The following is a 21,318-nucleotide window of genomic DNA, read 5'->3' as shown; positions in this document are numbered from 1 at the left end:
AGCAAAATCAGCCTGGCATCATAATACGCAGGCGTCCATGTTTGACAGGAGGTCATGTTCTCGGGATTAAAGCCTCGTCTCCCCGCCTCCAAACATATTACTCCTCACTATGGCCAGGCAACTCCATTTTTCTCATCTGCTCACGTTCTTTGTGCGACATTTTTCTTTGCTCATACCATCAGCAGCCTCGGCGTCTACATGGACGCCTGGAATTCACCCTTTTTTGTTTATTCATGAATATTTAAGTATGCTGTTATGCCTTTGAGCACATATTTCAGGCGAGGCTTTCATCCTCACGAACACAACTCATTCCTCATCCACCTGCTGATGTGTCAGCCCCACCTCTCCCTCTGTGTCCTCCTCATACTTTCCTTTCTCTTTCTCTCTCTCTTTCTCTCTCTCTTCCCTCCACCTTCTCCTCGGGTCCTTCACCCTCCTCCCTGGTGATTCACACTGTCATCTGTCTCCAGATGGCCAAAGATCCGTCACTGTGCTTGGTCACACTGATCAGGGCCCTCTCCCTCTCTCTCTCTCTCTCTCTCTCACACACACACACACACACACACACAGCCAGCTGCTATCTTGCAGAATATCTTGAACAAATGGCACTCAATGCAGCGATAATGAAGAAAATCCTATTCATTTCTTTAAAGACAACTCAGCCGCCTCTCCTGTTATTTAATGTGTTAAACCTCTTTAAGAGGGTGCTTGAGTTTAATGTTATGGCCACAGTGAAATTGCCTTCATTAAAAATATATCTGGCTCCTCAGTCGGTAGTTGAAATAGACAACCTGAGAAAAATAAGACAAACACAAAATAACATGTATTGTGTCCACAAATGCTTATTGAATTGGTATATAGATGTATTTTCTGGTCTAAATACCTGGATCATAGTTAGAATCGCACCGGCCGGCGCCTGAATGCTGCGAATGTTTTGCCTTTGTGACATTCTCTCATAAAAACGCAGGCATTGTTAGCATTCCGGCGGCTCATCTCCATTAGCAGCACTGGGCAGAGCAGTTGTGACGAAGCACCCTGCTCGACAATGCTATTCCCAAGATGAGGCCGATTCTTCTTTTCACGTAACCTCAGAGGTGAAAATCTACAACCATTGTGCTTCTGTGCCGGGGCCAGGACACATAGAAAAGAAAAGACGCCCTCAGTCTATTTCCAGCAGATCTAAGCTCCAAGTGAAAAAAGGAAAAGTAAAATCGGGAGGTTACATAAGTCCTCTGCGCCATGTATGCGAACGCTATAGTATAACCTTTTATTTTCAGCCTGGGGACTTTATTCCAGCAACTAATCCCCACAAAGTAGCAGACAGATGTTCACACCATACCTGCCTCATATAGACACAAATCCCAGGTAGGGGTTTATTCACTTCCCTGATCTACAATCCTTATCATATATCAGGGATGTGGCAGATTGAAGATTAGATCCAGGCTTGGTGTCTGCTCCTTTTTGTTAGCTTTCCTTTTTACTTCGAATTCTATGCCATGTATAGACCTTTCTTTATCCCCGCAGAACTCACTGCGATTGTGTTTTGCAGCATTTGTGCACTGATAATTGCGTTTTCACCTCATTGTTTTCACTCATATTTTCAACTACTCATAATGACAAAAGGGAGCAAATCAATGATATTTAACTGTTTGATGAATGAAGACCACTTAACCGCCACGGGTCTCTCTGGTAGGCAGTGGAGGGCTCCGGCTGAAATTTGAAAATGTCCTACAATCACGTTGAAGTGAGGCTGATGGATCGAGTGCTGATATTGCAGCACTCGATCCATCAGCCATGGGAGGAACCGAAACTGTCAGCGCCCTGACCTTTAGATTAACGCCCCTCTTGGGTTTAATATGCAATCCTCAGAGATCAAACACGGCACGCATAGATCAACACTGCTCCTCTGTTTTAAATGTGAAACAAATCCATGATTGCATTTGGCCACCGCCTGTTGATAATATCGATCTGTCAGGAGTGAAGAAAGAAGGGCTTTCTGTCAATTGACGTCGAAAACCTCAGAAGTGTACTCAGACAGGCGCGCAACCGAAGTTCACCACAACTTGAGACCAGACGCCAAAGTTCCTTTTCTACCTTGGCCAAGGGGAGTCCCACTCGGTTACAGACACATCTGCTGTTGTGCTGTCCCGGAGAGTCTCTCTCTCCCCCAGCATTGTCTCCTTTTATTAAAATACAGCCAAGGTTACATAGCAGGAAGCGTATCTTAGTTACATTTTCTCACACGCGGGGGGGAGTTTATGCTTGCTGAGTCACGTTGCTCATGTGTTGACTACACATTTTTACCATGGTACCATATCACACATGAATGAAAATTAGATGATAATTGACTTCCATGGTTTTTGCACGTGGCTGTCACACATAATTGTGATGGAGGAGAAGATTTTAATTAGTTGAGGTGTGCGTGTATTTGCGAAGGTTTAAAATCCCCAAACAGTAGTTTAGGAAGATTACAGTCGTTTAAAACCCCACGATTGGTCCCAAAAGAGTGACACCAGTACTCCCAATTTTACGTAGAGTGCATTGTTCTTCGTTATTCTGGCCTCGATACTTAGTGAATTCACAATAGTGGGAATTAAAGTCTCACAAAAAATAAAGTAGAAAGTGCTTTATAAGTAGATAAAAGAACAAAATTGCAATAATAGACAGCTAGTTGTTCTCACAACGAACATTAGCCGATAATTGCAGGTATTTTGCAGAAATATTTGCAGCTCTAAGTTTGTTAAGAATCATTCTGATTTCATTTTCCATCTTGTCTTTTTTGGAACGTGGAAATATTGGCTCAGACCAAAACAATCGAACCCAGATCCTGAAAGACTCCAGAAACAATTGATTTGGGGCACTGAAGATATATCCTCCATTATTTACAACCTTAGCTCGTCAAGGCTGATCAACCTGTGACTTATTTGAACTAGGTTATAATTGGACATTAGTCACTTTCCCATATTTACAATTATATCTTCTCCCACTACTCCGACCTGACCTGAGAGCAAGGAGAGCCCCGCCAGCTGGAACTGCAGACGCAGAGCGAAGGAGAGATGAGTTCAGGAAAAAAATGTGTTGATGAAATGCAAGAACTCTACCAGGAATGCAAATGAAGGAACAGTGCAAAAAAATACCCGTAGACATTTCTGCCTGCATAGATCTTTAGAGGGTTTTCATGTGGGAGGCCCATTTGTATCAGCACTGAATAAACTCCCCCACAAAGACAAGGGGTCTTTCTTCACAGATGGAACATCAACCGTAACACGGCTCTGACTCTGAATGGGCTGTTTTCTATTGATTAGGTAGAAGCCTGGGTGCGTGGGTGAGTGTTGTTCATGGCAACATGAACTCGCCGTCCGCGTATTCAAATTTATACAGAAAAACTGGAACGTCGCCTTGAAGTAAGGACGTTCGATGATTTCTGCTAGGTTAGTGATTAGCATGGAAAACACTCCGATGGGCAGCGTGTTAATGCGGCTGGTTAAATATGACCCAGCTGGAAGGAACCGCCTGCCTCCTCTTTTCTTCCACTCCCTGTCTCAGAGAACACATGCTCCATTGTGCCCCTATCGCCGGCCCTACAGCCAACATGCGCTCACGCCAGCACGCGCTTCTGCATGCACACCTCGTCCACGCATCTGAACACGTCCGTTTTGTTTCAAGGCTTCCATCTCGTGCTCTGGTTTTTTTTGCGCGTAGGTGTTGTTTAATCTTATCGCTGTGCGTGTGGCTCCCTCCGGCTACATCACATCACGTGACAATCGCTTATCTGTGTGGATCTGATGCCTGTGAACAAGACGCCGCCATAGGCACGAGCCATTGTTGTAACCCTGAGATTTAACTCTCACACCTGGAGTAAATGCTGTTTACGTGGTTCCTTCCTGTATGTGTGTTTGTGCAATTCATTGCTTTTCTGCGCTCACCAGGAGCCCGTTATGGAAAAGCAAATGCCATTTTTCTGCCACGTTATGGGTGCAGATGCTGTGTGGGCGTGAAAGGGGAAGTGAGGCCCATCCGTAAGAGCAAGCTTTTTACAAGTGCTTTCCACTGCATTTGGCTTGTCTGTAATGGCAGACAGTGGCATCCTGGCCTGGACATTAGGCTAATGTATGGAGGCGAGTGGGATCGCTGAGTTTGCCCATTTCCATTTTAATGGCGGCCATCCAGAGGTTAATTTGGATATGATGCGGTCAAGGCGCGCATATGCGCTGACACGTCAAGAGACAAATAGCGATGCTGAGAGGATCTATGGGGCGGAAGGCTTTATCTAATCAACAGGGAGGTTGTTACTGGCATAAACACAAACTGACACACACCAGCCATTGTGCTGTTTGAAGTTTCCTTATGGGACAGGGTTATATTTGATAACAGATATCTTTGCTAGCCAGTAAACCTTGAGGGACATTTGCTTGGTTAAGAGTTATTTTATGTTTGCTCTACCGGGACAGTCTCTAATAGACCTTATGTGAAGACTTCGTCATTCCTCTAGAGGCTAAACAAAGGCTGAGTTGGAGTAGGTAGATGATGCTGACAATGTTGGTAATGTAAATATAGCTGGAGACAGCGCTGCATGAATTTGTACCCTTTGTCCCCTCTGCTGGGTGGCTGCACCATAAGCAATAGCACCCCGCTCTTTTTAAGTCCAAAGAGACATTTTTAGGTAGGTTATAGATAGTTCAGTGTGAGAAAGTATATTAATTTGTGCAAGAGGAGAGTGTGTACCTGTACCCATTAAAATGAAGGTTAGCTCTTTCTGTCCTTATTATATTATGTTAATCAAGATAAAACCTGCCTGCCTGTACTCTCTCTGCACTCTGTGTAACTGGATCCAAGCAGGGGATGACATGCAGACATGTGATACCGCTCCCTCGGGATATCACATTCGCTCACTCACCTCGGCACATAGCGACACACTCGGCCTCCAAAAAGACCCCAAACAGTGCAGATTGGGTCCTGTTCTCCTCTGAATGTTACCCTGGGACCATGAGAGATGTAAAAAATAAGTTTTGAAAATAAACAACAACTCTTTGATTGTTTTTTCCATCTCATTTACGCTGACATTTCGTCTTGCTGACCTGCTGTTCTTTGCTACCCGTTAGCTCCGCTCTGCTATTTTTGTCATCTCTTTCCCCCCAATTTCGTCCCTCATTTCACCTTTGCTTTTGTTAGGCCTCGCATCACAACCCATTCTATTTTCTCATACAGTATGTCCAAACAGCCAGTCAGCTGGTCAGTCTACTTTATCTCTGTCTGCACAACACGCTCCCTTGCCCTTGCTCTCTCCCTCTCCCCACCTCCTTTCTCCATTCTGGGGTGTTTTTGTACCTGCCCCGAGTGTAGCGCGGCGACCGTCGATTCATCAAAGTGTCACGGCGCCGATCCATATGCCCGCTCTTAAACAACTGCCCTGGCGAAGGTGCTAACATTAGCAGCTACAGAACCTGGAGTGCTGCCCTAACAAGGTCGTACCTGTCCCCGAGGACCTAATCGGAGGTGTGCGGACAGCCACCGTGGTGCCAAGCAGACGTTGCCAGTGGCTCAGTGGGACAGGCACTAACGTTCAAGCCAAAACCAGCCAGTCAGGAAAAAAAAACCACAATGTTCCTGATGAGCCAGCATAACTTTACATGAACTGTATTCATGAGATATATGTGAACTTAAATAACCTGAGAAAATGTGCCCTTCTATATGTGGGTGGTCTTGTCACACTAAAACAGCCCCGCCGACACTGTGTTTATGGGGTCTTGATGGAGTGTTAGTGGGATCAACTGCAGGATGGGCTCCTCCCTGTAGATTTACACCGAGCAGCCTAACGGCAGGTCATCCTCCCACAGCAGCTAATCTCATAATGTACCCTGAGCGGGGTTTAAATTATTCAACCAGACCCCTCAGTGAAGGATCTACATACTTAGTTTTCAAAGAGCGGCGAAAGTAGGGTTACACTTTACCTCTGAATGAGCTTGAATATTTGCATCCTCTTATTAGAAATGAAAGTTTTTCGCTAAAAAGTCTGTTCGCAAGTAAACCGCAATAATGCCTAAAAGTGTTAGCTCAATGGAGAGTGAGTGTCAGAGAATAGTGTATTTCAGACATCCAGGACTTCAGTCCCATCTTTATTACCATCAGTCCTGTTGTGTTAACGTCCCTGCTATTAGTTTATCATTCAGCCCTGGTTGCATGAGCTTCCACATCCAGTCTGACCCCATCAGGCTCTGCCTTCAGACGGCAGTAAGAACCATTGATTGGCATTTGATTAAGACTCTGTAATGGATGAGATGAGGGGGATTGATCAGGCCTGGTATTGACAGGGTATATTTCTGTGAAAATCAGGTGGGAAAGGTGGATTTTGTCGAATATTAGTATTGACCTGATGGCAAGTGGAAGGATAGATGCCCGTATGCCGGACCAATTTAAAAGCTTTACTGAAAAACCACAGGGTAATTACAGCTGCTGTGCGCTGGCTTCACCATATGCACAAACTAAAGACAGCATTTAATATCTGCTCATTCAGAGTTTGAGTTTTACTCACACCCTCTAGCTCCTCCTAGAGTTTTTCCCTTTGAAACGCTGGTCTTGAGTCCGCTCCTGCATGTGTTCAAGCAGCCCAGGTTCGAGCGGATCTACAGTATCTTGTAAAAGAGGTCAAGTGTATATGAAGCATTGCTAGCGGTGCATGCGAAAGGCCCCTGTCTGTTTTCCAGCGAGACAGGCCCTGGGGAGTCAGAGCAGCGGAATGATAGATACACGGTGGCTGGAGATGCTCCTCAACTTCCCACTGCTGTTATTACTGATGTCATTCAGGCAACATGGATCTTTACCTCCGACACTCCCGTCCCCGGGAAAGAAGAAGCTAATATTGGCTTTGTTTGTTTGTGTGTCTGTCAGCTTGTTTTGTGGGTTTTTTTCTTCTTCTTCCTGGCAGCATCTCAGAATTCATGATGTAGCGAGTAGTCCCAGAATCCTTCAACACCACGGTGTAAAAACAAAGGCAGCGTTTGTTCATCCAGTTACCTTGGAATTATTACCGTCTGCTATATGTTGCCGTTTCTCTCGCTCTGGTTTCTGGTTGCATTCGATTATTACAGTTATTTTTTCCTCGTTTGTCCGTTCTCATGCATTCATTTATCTAATCTGAATTATTTCCAGTTAGGAAGTACAGAATGAGACAGACACATACCAAAAGCCAAATGGTTGCTTTCGATAAGAGAACCGCCAAATCATTTTTACAGGAGACGACTCTTTTGCTTTAACGCACTCACGTCCAGAATACTGATTTATTGTGACTGTTTACACATGCTGCGCACATATGAATAATAAAAAACCTTAAAATGATGCGTGCCGCAATGGAAGCATTGTTTTTTTGGCAAATATGTGCAAAGGGGAGATAACAGATGTCGTCTAATTCCACTTTCCTCGTTACATTTTAATGAGAAAGCACTATCCTTCAGGTTTTTTTGAGCTTTTGGGTCATTTTTACAAATGTTATATGTTTCTGTCTGAGTCCTTTAGTGATTCATATTCATGAAATCTGTGTGGTTTGTACCTCAGCCTCTACTCATGTCCCCACATTAACCTTTTTTTTTAATAAGCAGCAGCACCTTTACCATGAGTGTGGCATCAACTTAAGATATTTGTGAGCCACACAAAAGTGTGCACGCCATCTTGAATCACCACATTAGCAAGTAATTGCTTCCTCCTCAATATTGGTTAAAAGTCTCAACTGTGCTCTGATCAAAGATTGAAAGATTAGTCCTGGAGGTTCAGGATCCAAGGCTGGCACAGCAAACATCAGCTTGCTGTGCAACAGGATTTCAGAGGATAAACTGAACAATTAGAATTGCAAATAAAAAATATGGAGAGATTGTTGTGGTTCCCTGCTCTTCTCCTGATCTGGCATTATCTCTGTAAGGCTGTGTCAGGTGTGCATGTTTGGATCCATTACTGATGCGATGAAAGACCAAATGAATGAACAAAAGTGTTGATGGTGGTGGTAATGGTGAATATAAAGCTCAGAGTGGACGGCTGATTCATCCGCCTTTGCTTTAATAATAATTCTTTGTGTGCATGCATCTGGTTACATTTCCGCTCTTTGTGAAAACAGCTGGCAACAATCTCCACCATCCTAACCTCGTCCCCATCTTCTTCCATTTGCAGCTCAGAACTGCAGCTACACGCTACACAGTCCCAATGGGACCATACAGAGCCCCGGCTACCCCTACGGTTATCCTAACTATGCCAACTGCACATGGGTGATCGTGGCGGCAGAGCATAACCGGATACAGCTGGTGTTCCAAGGCTTTGCACTGGAGGAGGACTTTGACATCTTGTCCGTCTACGATGGGACACCCAGCCCGGGAAACCTGAGAACACGGTAAGTTTCTACTCCACACGTGTGTTGGATTTATCGTTGATTAGACAATGCCACAAAGTTTATTCCCCTGATTTCAGTGGTGAATCGTGACTTGACCTGGTTATCTCTTGTCACACGTGTCATCTCCCTCGGTTATTTCCTAATTTGGGAAATCCTTAACACACGTAATTGCAACTTTAAAATAAAACCAAAGAGTTGCCATACCCTGTGCTGGCATGATGTTTGTGATTCTTACTTGCAGCCTAGTGTCTGGCAACCCCCTTTTACACTTGTCTCAAGAGACAGAAAGATTAAATATAAAGCACGAGGGTTTTTTTGGCAGTGTTTGGAGACCCTGTTAGCCTTGTCCAGCCCACTCTACACATCCAACCACTTTTCTCTGCCCCCCTTGTGTGCCAGAAGTGCCTCTGCCATTTTTTCCCCACAGAAAGCAAATAAAAGAAAGAAGAAAATCCATTATAGATCAGGATTGCGTGGCTCCTTTCACGCATTCTCTCCTGTTAGGACCTCTAGGCTCCTTCGTATATTAATCTGAAATGGAGGGACCGTGCAACACTTTCACGTTCTGCGCTCCTTGAATAGAGAGTGGGGTAGAAAATGAATATGTGAGCCTACAGACACACGGGGGTTAAGGAAGAGAGGAAAAGTACCTGAGCATACGAGAGAACAGACTGTACTTGTGTTGTTTCTCTGCTAAGTCTTTTCCAAAGAGGACTTTTCTTAGAAGGAGACTTCCAATATTTTCTGCAAATGCGAAACCGGAATAGTGGCGCCGCTCGCCCACGCCTTACACCACAAAATCAGAAATGAGCACAAAGCTACGTATTTGGTAATTCCACCCTCTCTTTTTCTTCTTTTCCCTAAACTTCCATCATAAGTAATTTTCCTCCCATCTGTCTCGCTGAAATTTGTATTTGGTTTTTAACTGATGTCTCCTGTCGCCTCCTCGGAGCTCCTGCACATATTTGCCCGTTTCATGTCCAACCACCACGTCACAGGTTGTAGATCGTGGAACAGTTCCTTTAATCTTAAACAGTGATAAAAAAAATGCATGCCTCGACTCACGTCTGGTTCAAAAAAAACCTTCATTTCTTCATCAAAGCAGTGACTTCTCCCTCAGATTTGTTTATTTATACATTAATTTATTCATTGCCCACAGCAAAGCTAAGAAAACTGTTATCAGGAGCAGGCTGCTCTGCAGCTATAGCTCTGTATACATGTTGTTCTTGTTTTGCCTCCACCTTTGTGTTTATGCCCTGCTGTGCGTGATGCATATAACTCCACAGGAACTTCATACATGAGTTAGCATGTCAATGCTGCACTTCATCTGTTAATGGGTTCAGTTGTTAAAGAAAAAACATTTGCACTAACACGTGCTCAAACAAGCTCTTATTGATGTGGGGCGCGCTTTATTTTCTGCAGTTAAATGGACACATTAGTAATATAAATTAAGCATCACTGTTCCACACTGTACCTTCATGTGTTAAATTAAACTGCACTTCTGGCTTTCAAAAATGTTTTGCCCATTACGACTAAATTAACCCCTTTTCCTATTATTCATTTCACTAGGAGAACTTTGGTATTTTTGCCATAACTGCAGCACTGGAATCTTTTTTTTAAATACATTTCATTTTATTCTCACATTATTACCAATAACAGTAACAGTAACTAATTGCTCTGATGTGAGAAAATGTCAATATTTATTGGTTAGGTGTGATACAGTGATAAAATAGAACTGAATCGAAGGTTTCTAAATGTTTGCAGGCTGGCAAAACATCTCCATTAGCCTGATTGGACTTTAAATTGCATTGAGGGTGTAAATGTTTGAATAAATGGTGTGAGCACGCTTGTGTGTGTGTGTGTTACTACATGATGAGTCCCAAAATCGTCATTCTCCTTACAAATTTGAGCGAAAAGGTAAGGCCGTGTTCATGGGCCCCACACATTCAAAGGACCGTTTGAAGGTTAAGTCATGGTTTAAAGGTCCAGGTTAGTGCTGAGTTGAGGTTAGTGATAATGTAGGATGTTAGTTAGGATGGTTAGGGCTAAACTTAGGATATGGGTAGTCTATTATGTCCATTAAAGGTTCAGGATTAGGGGTTGGCCCACAAGGATAGAAATGTGAGGATGTGTGTGTGTGTGTGTGTGCGCGCGCGCGAACGCACGTTAGTCAAATGCAGGTTAATTTGTAGGTTTCACCCAGAGTCTGATATTCCAGTCCATGTAATGGATGAGTGGCCCCTCTGCAAACGGCCCCTTCAGCATCCTTCAGTAGGGGCCAGCTGGGTAATAGATTGTATTTTTCTCTGCGTTCATGTTGTTGATCAACTCACACAGGAAAAAAAATGTCTGGTCGCGTTCATCGGGCACTACAGAATGGTGCAAGTCAGCCTCCGTGACAGCGACATCTTTTTGGCTATTTCTGCTGCAACTGCTGAGAGGAGAACTTGATCCGACCCAGCGGTGTGAAAATCATTTGTGCCGTCATATTTCTTCATGCGTTTTCGGCGCCGAGATAGAACAGAGGAAATAAGAAGAGGAGGAGGAACCTAATGGACAGATTTTCAGCCTGTGGGCCCAATAAGACCTAAATAAGGAGCACGAGTGCACGCGCGGTGATGGGGGTGACATTAGCGCCACAGTCGGGCCCTTGACGCGTCTGTATTTACTCTGTGCTGGTAGAGAAAGATTTGGGCCAGTGAGCTGATTCAGTGTCAACAAAGTTACAGCACAGATTAGATCGGCTCACTCCCGAACACACACTCGGACACATTTGTAGCGCTGAGCAAATGGCAGTGGGCAGCAAAACCGGTCAGCCCGGCGCTCTGAAATAGCTCGGCTTTTAGGAAAACACTTGTAAGCACAAGTGCTTGAATGATATTTCAGCATGAGACGGAAATAATATGCCCGTAATTGCGTTTGCTGCTATAAAAAGAAACCGAAATCGATACCATGTTGTTGCTTAAGGGTGCATGGCAGAGATGAGGCTGGGAGGTGGTGGCTTCCAACTTCCCAGATGTCCTGCCTGTGAGGGGAGTTGCACCGGCGACTCTCTGGTCACGAGCGTTTCTGACCTCAGGCGTCCACCCCTACTTATCATGACACCGCGGGCAAAAGGGTGATGAGTCAAACTGGGTCTCCCAGGATCTGGACCGCCCCAGCGTGTCATCATGTTTGTGCGGACAAGCCCGGTCGAGTCGACCTTGCAGAGATCGCACGTTCTGGGGCTGAGCGGTTGACGTACAAGGACACCTCGCACTTTTGCCATGGCGACAACTCTTCATCCCTCTATGACTCAGCCATCAATTTCCCAGAAATACGTGTTTTATTGACTTCAGATCATGTGCGCACACGTGTGTGAGGAGCTCCTCGTTGATATGCACTCCTGCTGCGTTTGACACAAGCTACACGTGCTGCTGCTTTAACGTGTTTGTGCAACAGCCAGCCAAGAAAAACACATTTGCATGAGGAGGAGGAGGAGGAATAGTGTGTGTGTGTGTATGTGTGTGCTTGTTTCTAAAATTCCTGACTAAATGGGTGGCATGTGTGAAGCAGCTAAGGCTGAAAATAACAGCAACATTTTGTCACATGTAGTTTGAAATAATTACTTGAATAAATCACTTTGTGCTACATTTACCATATTTGTCAACAAGCAAATGTATTAAATGGGTAAAACCTAATATTAAATATTACAGCTACATTTTAAATCTGTTAAATCTTAAAACAATTTCAGATTAAATTAAAAGTGTAACGGCTATGCTAATTCAGATACCTAATATAATAACATCTTTGGATACATATTATAATAACTACCTAAATACCATAATATATTTTGGAGAAGCTTAATTAGATGTGTATTTTGACTTTTCTCTCCATGTCATGTCCGTTTCAATGAAAACCAGCTCCATATACTGTAGTAGTATATTGAGAGAGCTGAGAGAGCTAAATGTTAGCCAACTGGATCCTGAATACCTATAGGCATGTGTTCACCATGGCAGGTCCTTTTAAAGACTGGACCTTTACAGGATCGGGTTGCATCTCTACGAGGAGGTAGGACCCTTGCTGGAGTCAAAAGTTTGGAATTTTGTGTTATCGGTGTTTTACAGTTCAGGCCGGGACGTCATCCGGTCGAGAGGGCAAAAGCAAGACATAATAACAGAGACATCAACAAGGAGAGAAGTATACATGAATGGAGCTCTTAATACTCTGAGAGAATAAGATTTCCCTGAAGTGTGTCGAGCTTTGGCCATATTACATGTCAACATACAAAACAAGACAGGTGGTTTCTGGTTTGTGTGTTTGTGGCTGCTAGGCTAATGCTACTCTTTTGCTGGGTTTTCTCATCAGATCGTAAACCTAACGCATCACCCAGGCCAATCTGAATACCCACCCTGGAGCAAGGACTCAATTAGACCCCGTAAAAGCTCCTGTAAACAGCTGTTCGCGGAGGTTCCTGCAGCGTCAAATTAAAGTTCTTGAAGTTGAAATGAGCATCCTGATTCATCCTCTGACAAAAAATATGATAGGATTTGCCTCTTTAAGGAAGCAGACACGCAAAGAACAAAGTTTCTCCAAATGTTATACACAAGCACCGACACCCCCACACACACTGTGACACACAAGCGTACGATTTATGTGTCCTTTGAGTCTGGGCTGTTAATGGAGAGGCCGCCACTTATCAACGCCAGCTTTAATGACAGTCCGGTAGGAACAGGGGGAAGAGTAATCGTTTGTTTTTCATCATCTCCCACTGGGAAAAAGTGAAATGATGTGCAGATTTATGAGGGCGGCTCACCTGGAAGGCAGAATTATTAGACACTGTAACCCCAGATTAGAGAAATAATCAACTAGATGGCTGTGAATTTATGCCCCGCGTCCTGTATATCAGTCATCTCGTGATTGTTATTGACGTTCTCCGTCTCCAGTCCCATCAGTGGTCTTAACAGGCTCCGTGATTACACTCTGTTGCCGTCACATAAAATTCCAGACCTTTAGTTTTGACTCTGGGGACGAGGACTTGGCAGGAACTGACCTCAGTTGTGGCACAGTCCTCCGCAGGGACGCTCTGTGCTCGGGAAAAGTTGTGTTGCAACATCAAACTATGTTAGGGTTTAAAACTAGCAGCTTCTTTAACACTGGGTAATTACTTAATAGGTTATAGCACTATAACGTGCACAAGCAATAGCTTTGCAGTGCATATTTAAAGCTTGGGCTGCACCTAAAACCAATCATTTTATGATATTCACCCAACAAAGGCATTTTGGGTTGCTTATTTTCTACCTTTCTTGTTGCATCAGATTCATTTTTGTCCCTTTGCATGACAGTTTGCGCAGTTGCATTTTTTTCCAAACTGCAACACCTGAGGCTCCGGCGCGCTGCAGCCTTAACATGCACGGGAGGTCCGGATTTGACAGTGAGAACCGGGCTCGCCGCCGATTTTCTTTTCTCCTCCATTTTCTGCATGAAGTCGCTTTGTTACCGGCAATATTGGCCAGATAAGCTGTAAAAAGTAGCTGCTCTGATTCACCTTAATTTAATATGACAGGAAAATGAGAATTTCTCAACGGTTCGTAGCCTTTTCTTTCACGGTTGTGAAGAAAATTAGAAACATTGACTGTTTAGAAAATGAATTCGACATTATAAAAAAAGGCGTCCCTTTTGTTTTGATGTTCGCATGAGTAAAATAAGTAATTAAAGGGTTTGAGTCCCCTCTACTACAGGAATATCATCAGCCTCAACAAATTTCACAGACATGTTGGCACTGGTCAATCTAGTTGTGCTTAGTAAAATCACACATAAAAAAATAAAAATACAGTGCATTTTAACTGTAGTTTACTAAATTCTAATGCCACCTGTAATAGCAGTTGCTCTGTTTTCACTCATGTTTGAGTCTGTATTCCACCGCTAGATGTCACTAAATCCCACACAGGCCACCTTTAGATACAGCTGCACGCACGGCCAAATAAAGAATTCTTATTCTCATAGAGTCCATTTAATCTGTATTGAACAGATTATTCTGGCAGCTGTGTGTGATCCAACTCATATAAAAGTGTATTAAACACTACCAACATATGGCTTTAAGCTCCTGTCCCTTAAAAAGGGAATTTCTGGTTGTCCATTATGTGTTTGGCGAAATAGGCGAGATGAATCTTCCCTCTTCCTCTTTCAAAAGAGTGATTGCTGCCATTTTTCTACCACACATGTTCTTTTCACCCCAACTACAGTTTACAAATGATGCTCCGAACAAGGGAGTCTTGTAAAGAAATAAAACACTGTAGTTTTGCGGTGATCCGAACAATGCAAAGAAGCCCACTGCTGTCAACCTGCTGCTGATTAATGTGTTTAGCTAGCAGCAAAGGAATATAGGAGCCGATTCTCCATCCTGACCGTGAACATAATGTGAAATCTGACCTACTTATTTCTCATCTTTAAGGTGCGTGTTTGGTCAAAACCTAGGATAGTTACAGGAACAGCAACAGCAGACAGATTTAGCCTTGATTTGGTTTGAAAACAAGACTCTAAACCCAGGGTAGGGTTTACGGATTCTTCCCAACGTAGACCCTAACCCAATCCATTTCCCGCGTCTCTAGATTACCGTGAAACACAGACATTCCCGTGCACCTCTCAGCTAAATCCCTCGGCATCCCACCGGTCGTGTTTTTCCATCTTCATTTCTTTCTTTTCCTTTGTTTTCTCCTGCTCGTCCCTGGAAGACGGGGTGCAAGGCCATCTAATTAGTTATCCAAACACCTTGTGAAAGTTGATAATGGATAAAACTTGCACAAACACACACACACACACACACACACACACACACACACACACACACACACACACACACACACACACACACACACACACACACACACACACACACACACACACACACACACACACACACACACACACACACACACACACATACAATACACACTGTGTCAAAAGGATTTGCCTGGCATGTAATTAGACACTTGTTGCACGTGACCACTTGTGCTTGTGTTTACTGACGTGTTGTGAAAAGGGAAGAATGGTCGTCGCCCGCTGTGCTGCAAATGTGCTGTTATTGATTTTATCATAAGGGGTGTAAATCAATCTCTTAGGATCATATAAAACCCAACAAAGAGAGCCTGCGGAGCGAGACCGATCTGATGAATGTCTCTGGGAAGCAGGAAAAAGGCGACCAAGACAAGATTAAGGTTGAGATTTAAAGACGGCTGAATTGACGTAGAGACGCGTTGGGAATCGTGGTGAATCTGTCTGCTGCCCAAAAGCCGACACGCCTCCTTCATTTTCTCCCACTGTCTCCTTCCCCGAACGACTCCGCCGCGGCGCTCCACCGGGCAGCGCATCCCTGTCAACCCTGCCGGCTAAATCACATCATCTACCCAAACTAGCTCCGAAGAGAATGCAGAGGGAAAAAAATAGAGGTGCCCACAGCTTTCTGCAATATTTTTGATACAATTCCGCAGAGTTTCCCTTCGAATGTTCCTCGTCGGGCATGCTTTAGCATCCTAGCCTTCATCCGGAGACTCGCGTATGAGTGTTAGATGAATCGTGTTGCTGATGATTGTGCCCGGTTCTGTTCTGAAAAGGTCGAAATTCAAATCAGCTCGCATCTTTTTTTAGCAGGTACTCCCACATCTGTACAATTTAGAACAAATATGAGGTGCTCTGTGTGTGTGTGTGTGTGTGTGTGTGTGTGTGGAGATCCGAGACACAACTGCTCCAAACGCTCACAATCGGTGGTGGTACAGTCGATTATTTAGTTTGTTTTCAGGGTGAATTTCCCAAGTTTTCTCAAATTCCGTCCTGGTCCGTGTGGCCATGTCTAACAGGTGGATCAAATGAGCCCAGAAGAGTCGGCAGCTGTCCCACGTTAAGGGGTTCGGTCACATTTGTGCAGCACATATCACGACCGTCGGTTGTTCTGCGCAGTGTTTCTTCATATTTTCAAACTGCGTGATGAAATTCCTCGCTGTGTTGGGAAGTTTGCTCTTCTACTTTACAGAAAACAACAACACTCTGTATCAGAGTCCTGGCATAAAACACAGTACGCAGCTCTCACTGGGCAGGTGCAATTATGTGGGAAAGCTGCTAAACAGCTAAACAGTATCAAGATGCAATGAATGTTCCCAATGAGAAAAAGCTATGTTTGGAAATAAGTCCTGGAGATCCTGAAAAAACAGCTGGAGAGGTTTCCTCCCTGGTGCTTTTGCACAGGATGCTAAGAAAACCGTATCTCTTTAACGCAACAGTAAATCTCATCTGTTTTCTGCAGTAGCATTACTCTTCTCCTTGATTGGACGTGAAAGTTAGACCGCGATCCCAGCAGCTGTGCCAGTGTCTCTGATTTATACAGTGAGACATTTTCTCTGCATGGAAGGACAATGGACTAACCAGAATCCTCTTTTTATCTATTATTTGGATGACAAAAACTCCTTTTAGCCTTGCTGCCATGCCGCCTGCTTCAGTCAGGTTGAGATGGTGACGTCAGGGTTAGAGTCATGATGGTGATGGATCTATTTTGTGGTGCCACTTGTGCAGTGCAGTGCAACCAATACGCACCGCTGCTTTAATGGAAAACATATGGGGAAACGCTAACTGAAAGTTCTGGGACACTACTATGCATGTGCAAATAGAGCTTCTGTGTAATTTCTCTGTAAAACCCACCCACGGATCATAAAAAAGGTATATATGTGGCGCATTATGGTGCAGGGGACAGTGGCTAAATGTGGAAGAAGCGGGATGGATGTGGAGTGGCTGTGGCCATCGATCTAGGAATTCTTCCCCTTTCATTCCTGTTTGGTTTAAATTGCCTCTCCTGCATCTTTCCTTTTGCTCCCATTGATGATTTACATCCTTGAGTTTTCATAATTGCTCCGTGCACACGCGCATGCATATGGGGGGGGGGGGCATTTCTCATGTCTGCCACTTAGCATCGTCGCTATCCTAAGGGCGAGGGAGGCGTGACATTGAATAAGTTTTATTTTATCCCCTAATTGTTTTCTGCGTGAGCATTATTGCAAAGCGACACAGTGGCCCCGCGAACGCCACCTTGTTTCATTTGTCAGCCTTGATTTGCTCGTAGCAAGTGTAATTGACTTTTGACTCTGCAGAGGGGGAACAAATGAACAAAGGGTGGAGTTTTTTTTTCTTATTCCTTCATCACCGAAGCGGCGTCTGTCGAGTGTTGATCTTGTTTAGTTACGAATTTTAATTTGAGCCTCACGAGTGCAGCACTTTTAATGGCATATACTAAACCTGAGTGTTGTTTAGTTTTGATTGGACACCCAGCAGAGAGCCCTGATTTTAAAGGTTTACTTCATTTCAAACCAAAACAGCTAATAGAACATAGCTAACCACCTAGCTTCAGTCGTAATTGGGTGCACATCGGGTCATGAGTGTTAGTGCAATTTTTGCATTAGCCTGAACTCTCTGAACATGCTAATTTGACTAAAGAATAAGATGTAAAGCCCATAGAGCAGCTAAAAATCCACTGGCTCCCAATATTCCAGGATGTCTTTTTGCTTATTTGCACCTCCTGTAATTCAGCTACTGACTTGCGTTGGTGTTTAAATTAATTTCGGTTTCCATCTCTGCCCTTTCATTGGCACAACATGAACACAGCCGAGGAGTCGGACTTTTTGTCGCCACGGTGAGACCGGGAAGCATTTCTCCTGATTTAATCATGGCATTGCTTTACGCTCGTTCCGAGGATCTGCGACTCAGTCGATTATTTTAAGCATCACAACCCTCTTCAAATCTCATCATATCGCTCCCATTACATTCCCTCCGCCGATTCCGAAGCTCCTCGTCTGCTCTGCTTTCATCCCCGGTATCAGCCGCTCTCCTTTCCCTCACCTTCTCCTGAGACCCTGGTTTGTTAATGACTTCACTGCGGCTCGTCTCTGTAGGAGCTGACTGCGGTTGATTATCTCGCATCAGCATTTGGTGTCAGAGACATCTGACACGCACGCACCCACGTGCACGCGCAGGCAGTCCCTGCGCAAATACCGCGTGATGTCACACACAGGGACGACATTAAAGGGCGGCACCATGCGCGAGAGCGACAGAGTGAACGAGCACGACCTCTTCAAAAGGCCTCGTTTGAAATACCGATGTCCTGTGGGATCTGCGGGGAGCTGCGCCTGAGATTTACAAATTGACGCCGCCTGTAGCCATGTTCACCTTTTGTTGTGGAGTTGCACGATTTTTCGTTCAGAGCCGTGGGCGAAAACAAGAAAAAAAGAGCTAAATCCCAGAGAAGGAAGGAGCAGAGCAGCATACTATCCACAGTTTGGCTGGTTTGAGCTTAAATAACAGGACTTTAAATTGAAATTGAGGGATCTGAGGGCTAAGCATATATGCCTTGTCAGGAACCGGATCATGCCCAAGGGCAAATTGACACGGTGGGTTATAGTTTCATTGAGAGGAGAGATGAGTTTCCTCATGAAAATCCAGTGTAATTGCTTGTTAGGTCCCCACATTAGTTGCCGGAGTTGAGTCACCATGTGGGAACAGAGTGACATTTAAACCTCCGCTCGGCTCCGTGGCCACACTTTTTTTTCTTCAGTAGAACCAGCGATGAGTCATGCGGAGACGCTGAATCCACCCAGCACCACTTTGGGATTAAATGTCCAAGAAAAACAAGAAAAGAAGTCTTTTGAGGAATCTTGTCTAATGATACAAAGCAGCATTGTGTCAGCAAGAGGGCTACAAGCGGCTGCTCGTCCAGAGTGGGGGTCTTCATACGGTTCTGCTCTGGAGAAGGACCTAATTCCTTTAAATTTAAGCTGAACCAATTAAAGTGAGGATAAATCGGCTAGATAAAAAGGGGGTTTAATGACGTACCTGAAGCCAAAAGCACCTTGTTTGTCAGCAGGACGCGACGTCGGCCCCGGCCTTCAGACTTGGCTGCCGACAGCTCACGGCTGTAAAAGGTCCAGTTCTGACTCCCCCACAAGCGGAAGCTCAACCCTTTCTTCACCCTACTCTTCATTTCTCTTTCTTTTTTTCTGACGAGCCATCACCACATCTGCCCTCTCCAGCCATCCAAATGTTGCTGCTGTGCCCCCCCCCCCGTGGTGTTGGGGGTGATGAATGAGGAGGAATCAGCTGCATCAGCTCTGCTCAACCTTCCACCCCATTGACGGAGCGCATGAGATGAAAGACCAGATGACCTGCTTTAGTCTGTTTGTTTACAGCTCCAAACACGTATGCGTTTGAAGGCAGATGACATGAAAACGTTCCGACGGATCACCGTGCACGCCGGCGACGCTGATGTGAGCGTCTGGATCTCTAAATAGCTGCAGAGCCTAACGAAGGACTCTCTCGCCGTGACTCATTTTTAAATTCCCCACGTGTTGACGGTGTTCCTCACCCCTCCACACACATTCCCATCTCTCCCCTGACCTGCTCTCCAACGCTACCATCTCATTAGAATACCTATTGGATACTTTCTCCCTCTGTGTGGCCATCTTTCGTGCATTCACCCCCCCATCCTCCCGCGAGTACTGCAAGGAGATAATTGGAAGCAGCGGTTCTCCGTTGAGCAGATGCTGAGGCCAGTCAAGTGGAAAGCACTCTTAATAGACCTCCGCTCCCTCCCTCTCTCCACGCGTAGACGTATGTGCCCGCGACGCGCGTACGACATATACTGCTCAGCGTCTGCAGCCCCGCACATTGACATCTACCTAATCTCCTCAGAGGCCCTCATTTCTGAGATTACCCAGCTCCATACATAGATAACAGCCAATGATTTCCCATAATTGTGCTTTTTATCCTGTAGAACGTCTCTCTTTCTCTCCTTTTCATCCTCCCTCTGTCAATTTAACACTCACTTGAGACACCTGTGAGGAAAATCCATTATTTTCTTGTGCTGTTGCAATTATATCACAGGTCCCCCCCCACCCCAAACAAAGCAGGCACTTCACCCGGTTGGCTTTTTCCACAATGCATGTCCTGGATCGACCGAGCCGGGATCTCCACTCAAATGTGGAGCAGGTTCTGCATGTCTTCGTTTTCCTTCATTTTCCTTCGTTCCCGGAGTGATCACGGGTTGAAGCCCTTGATGCTCTCAGCCATGATCTCCACCCCCACCACCACCACCGCCTGCCTTCACAAGGAATGCTGAAACAAGATGGCGGCTTTCCAACTCAAATTGCGGCCAGCGGAGGGGCTCTTTACATCAACACGTGTCCTGTCAATGCCACCATGACAATCTCACTGAAAGGAGTGAAATCAGGCATATATTTAAGTCCTCTTCCCTTTTAGGTCCAATTCATCTTTCAAGCATCCCCCCCCCCTCCTCACACACACACACACACACACACACACACACACACACACACACTTTGAATGTGGTACTTAGGGATTAACTGGAAAATTGAGGCCAATCTTACCACCAAGAGATAAAAAGAGGGAGGTAATAGAATGTAAAGGGTGGGTTACAGCAGGAGTGAGAAACTACACGTGTTCTCATGGAATGAAACTCAAAGAGACTCTTGGGAATCAGCCAATAAGGAGCCAAAAGTGCGGGGACGAAGTCTCTATACTGAGAATTGTAAATTAAGTTTGTAATTTATGTGTCAATGCACAGACGAATCAATCAGGTGACTGACAGCAATTGAGCACTAGACCTTTTCCTTCTTTATTTCTTAATTAGCGCATGCGTCCGAGTACCGCCAGTATGTGGGTGGCTAACATGTTAAACTGATTTAATGCCTGAACGCAGTAAAGCTGCTGCTGGAAGCTGGTCCTAATAAGACAAGGCTCATTACTCAAAAACGATATTACTTGTTTCCAACATCATTTTAGTACATTGCTTACTAGCCCTCTGAGATTGCATTTGCTACAAGACTAATTACGGCACTTTATTAAACATCTCCAAACATAGAAACTTGTACGTGCTGGTACCTGGTGAAAAACAGGGATAATTTGACTGT

The 21,318-nt window shown here is 44.7% G+C and overlaps 1 protein-coding gene across 2 annotated transcripts in view; it reads left to right on the top strand.

Moving 5' to 3' along the window:
• csmd2 (CUB and Sushi multiple domains 2) overlaps positions 1-21,318 on the top strand; it is a 150,998-nt gene that overhangs the window by 3,268 nt on the left and 126,412 nt on the right. For both annotated transcript variants that reach the window (XR_008947899.1, XM_057020343.1), the window contains exon 2: positions 8,158-8,374. Coding sequence is in view for 1 of the 2 variants with exons in the window: in XM_057020343.1 (XP_056876323.1) it covers positions 8,158-8,374 (217 nt within the window). In the remaining variant the exon portion in view is untranslated. The remainder of the gene's footprint in view (positions 1-8,157; positions 8,375-21,318) is intronic.

This window comes from Takifugu flavidus, chromosome 21 (genome assembly GCF_003711565.1).
Source record: "Takifugu flavidus isolate HTHZ2018 chromosome 21, ASM371156v2, whole genome shotgun sequence".
Lineage (NCBI taxonomy): Eukaryota > Metazoa > Chordata > Actinopteri > Tetraodontiformes > Tetraodontidae > Takifugu > Takifugu flavidus.
This window is presented reverse-complemented; position numbering and strand designations above follow the sequence as displayed.